At 34.5% G+C, this 2,265-nt stretch overlaps 1 protein-coding gene across 1 annotated transcript; it reads right to left on the bottom strand.

Annotated features, from left to right (window-relative positions):
- Positions 1-576: 576 nt before the first annotated feature.
- LOC108449911 (transcription repressor MYB6-like) lies at positions 577-1,873 on the bottom strand. The gene is made up of 3 exons (XM_017747291.2): positions 1,535-1,873; positions 1,310-1,439; positions 577-1,221 (listed from the first exon to the last, which is right to left on the bottom strand). Exons 1-3 carry the CDS (start codon positions 1,665-1,667, stop codon positions 645-647), a joined length of 840 nt encoding a protein of 279 aa, XP_017602780.1. The 5' UTR covers positions 1,668-1,873; the 3' UTR covers positions 577-644.
- Between the last annotated feature and the right edge of the window lie 392 nt (positions 1,874-2,265).

The raw sequence follows: 2,265 nt of genomic DNA, 5'->3' as shown, positions 1-2,265 counted from the left end.
TTTTATTCGCATTGCCTACATCCATTAAGAGCTCTCTTTCTCCTCTTTTAAAGTTCAGGTTTCTTTTCATAAAACAACTTTTATCTCAAATCTCATTGATTGTCGAATGATTTGGATCTAAAGTATAATTTTTATCCGTTGATGGGTACTAATCCACCATATCAATCGTTAAATCATCGCTTGAAACTCGTTAACAAAATCTTTTAACTTAAATAAAAACTTTTAAATAATTGAGTAGCTTAAATAAAAACATATTTCTTTTATCAAAAATAAAAATTTATCCATAGTATAACCTTATAGTAAAAGATAATAAAACCATTATACATCAGTTGATTTAGTTACGTATTTTAATTGTATTTATTTTTAAAAACGGCAATTTATATTAATTTTATTTTTATAAAATTCAAGGAAATTTTAAATGTTATGGGAGCTTTATTATTATTATTATTATTATCAAATTTGATATAGTGTAATTTGAAATTTCTTTTTCCTTCAACAAATTCAATAATAAAGCATAGCAAACATCTTGTGTTTGTAAGTTAGCTTGGGTTAGTAAATTAAGCATTCATGTCTACCTTTTTCTCAAAACAAGAAAAATAGAATAATATTGAGCACTATATGAATCCCAAGGTCAACAATATGTATTAAACCCATTTGTACTTTTGACAGTTCCTGCAAATTTCACTTGTTCCGAACCCTAACTGCCAACACAAACAGACTGCTTTAGCCGCCATAGCTTGTCCAAGAAACTGGAAATTGCTTTTGTCTAACAGCGGTTTGGATTCGGCTGAGTTAGCAGTTGAAACCCCGGTTGAGTTGTTGTTCTTTCCGGATGAACTAATCCCAATTGATAGCTCCAAATCTAACTCTTGACTATTACCTGCATACTTGTCCTCCTGTTGTTGTTGTTGTTCTTCATCAGTAGTCATTCCACTGCTGCTAGAGTTTCCTTCTTCAATGGATTCTGCTTTGGCCTTAACTTGAAATTCATTGAAATTGAAATCCCGAGATGGGTTTGGAGCAAAGTTGGATTTTGAAGCTTTAGGTACGTTCCTGAAATCCAATTCAGTGGATTTATTGGTGTTGGTGGGTTGATTGAGTGGACCATGATTTTGTGGATCGATTCCTCTGCTTATAAGCTTCCTTTTGATGTGCGTGTTCCAGTAGTTCTTGATCTCGTTGTCAGTTCTTCCCGGTAATCTCGCAGCTATTAAAGACCATCTGCCATTAGAGATTCAATCTGTCAGAAAAAAAAAAAAAGAAATGCAAAAGTTGCTTAATTTCGTGAAAGAAGAATAAGAAGTCTCACTTGTTTCCAAGTAAACTGTGGAGTTTAATGATAAGTTCATCCTCAGCTTCACTGAAATTTCCTCTCTTAAGATCAGGCCTCAAGTAGTTTATCCATCTTAACCTGCAACTCTTACCACACCTAAGCAGTCCTGCATATATAATTCAAGAACCCAAATTACTAAAAGAAGCAAAAAAGAGAGAGAGAGAGAAGAAAGATTTGGGATTATTGGGTTAATATTAGTACCAGCAGCTTTGGGGAGGGAACGCCAGCAACCTTCACCGTGGAGACGGATGTAGTCAATGAGGCGTTGGTCTTCCTCTTTGGTCCAGGCACCTTTATTGGTATGTGCCTTTTCACAACAGGGTGATCGTCCCATGATAATTCCGATTAAGAGAACAACTTTGGGATATGCATATATGTAGGGGGTGTTTTGTTTGAAGGGAAAGGACGGATGCAATAATTATTTGAAAGAAAAGGGGAGCTTGTTTTTTTGGGAAAGGAAGTGTGAAGGGAGGATTTATTATAGGGAGGGAGGGGAGAGAGAAAGGTGGGTTCCCAGGGCCAATATATACAGTCTATATTGTGCTGTTATTATAACTCGTAATTTTGTTTAAAATATTGATTTAAAAAAGTGTAGATTATAGTTTTGGAGGAGAGGTGGGATTTGACCAAGTTGGTAGGATATAGGAGAGGAGAGGAGAGGCAGATGGGGCCGGATTTTGTAGGTATGTATCTATCCACTTTTTACTCACTTTCATTTTTATTTAAAGGCCTTTGTTTTCGGGTTCTTTTTTGTGGGAGCACTTCTTTTCTTTCTCTTTCATTTTGGGTAACGGGTTTGCTGTCATTTCAAAATCCAGATGTTAGTGTTCTTCTCACAATTAAAATATCTAAAAGGGTGTTTTTATTAAAATAAATAAATATGCATTTCATTCTCTCTATTTCATATACCATGCATTATTTTAATTTTTACT

Source organism: Gossypium arboreum, chromosome 5 (genome assembly GCF_025698485.1).
Source record: "Gossypium arboreum isolate Shixiya-1 chromosome 5, ASM2569848v2, whole genome shotgun sequence".
NCBI classification, from domain to species: domain Eukaryota; kingdom Viridiplantae; phylum Streptophyta; class Magnoliopsida; order Malvales; family Malvaceae; genus Gossypium; species Gossypium arboreum.
This window is presented reverse-complemented; position numbering and strand designations above follow the sequence as displayed.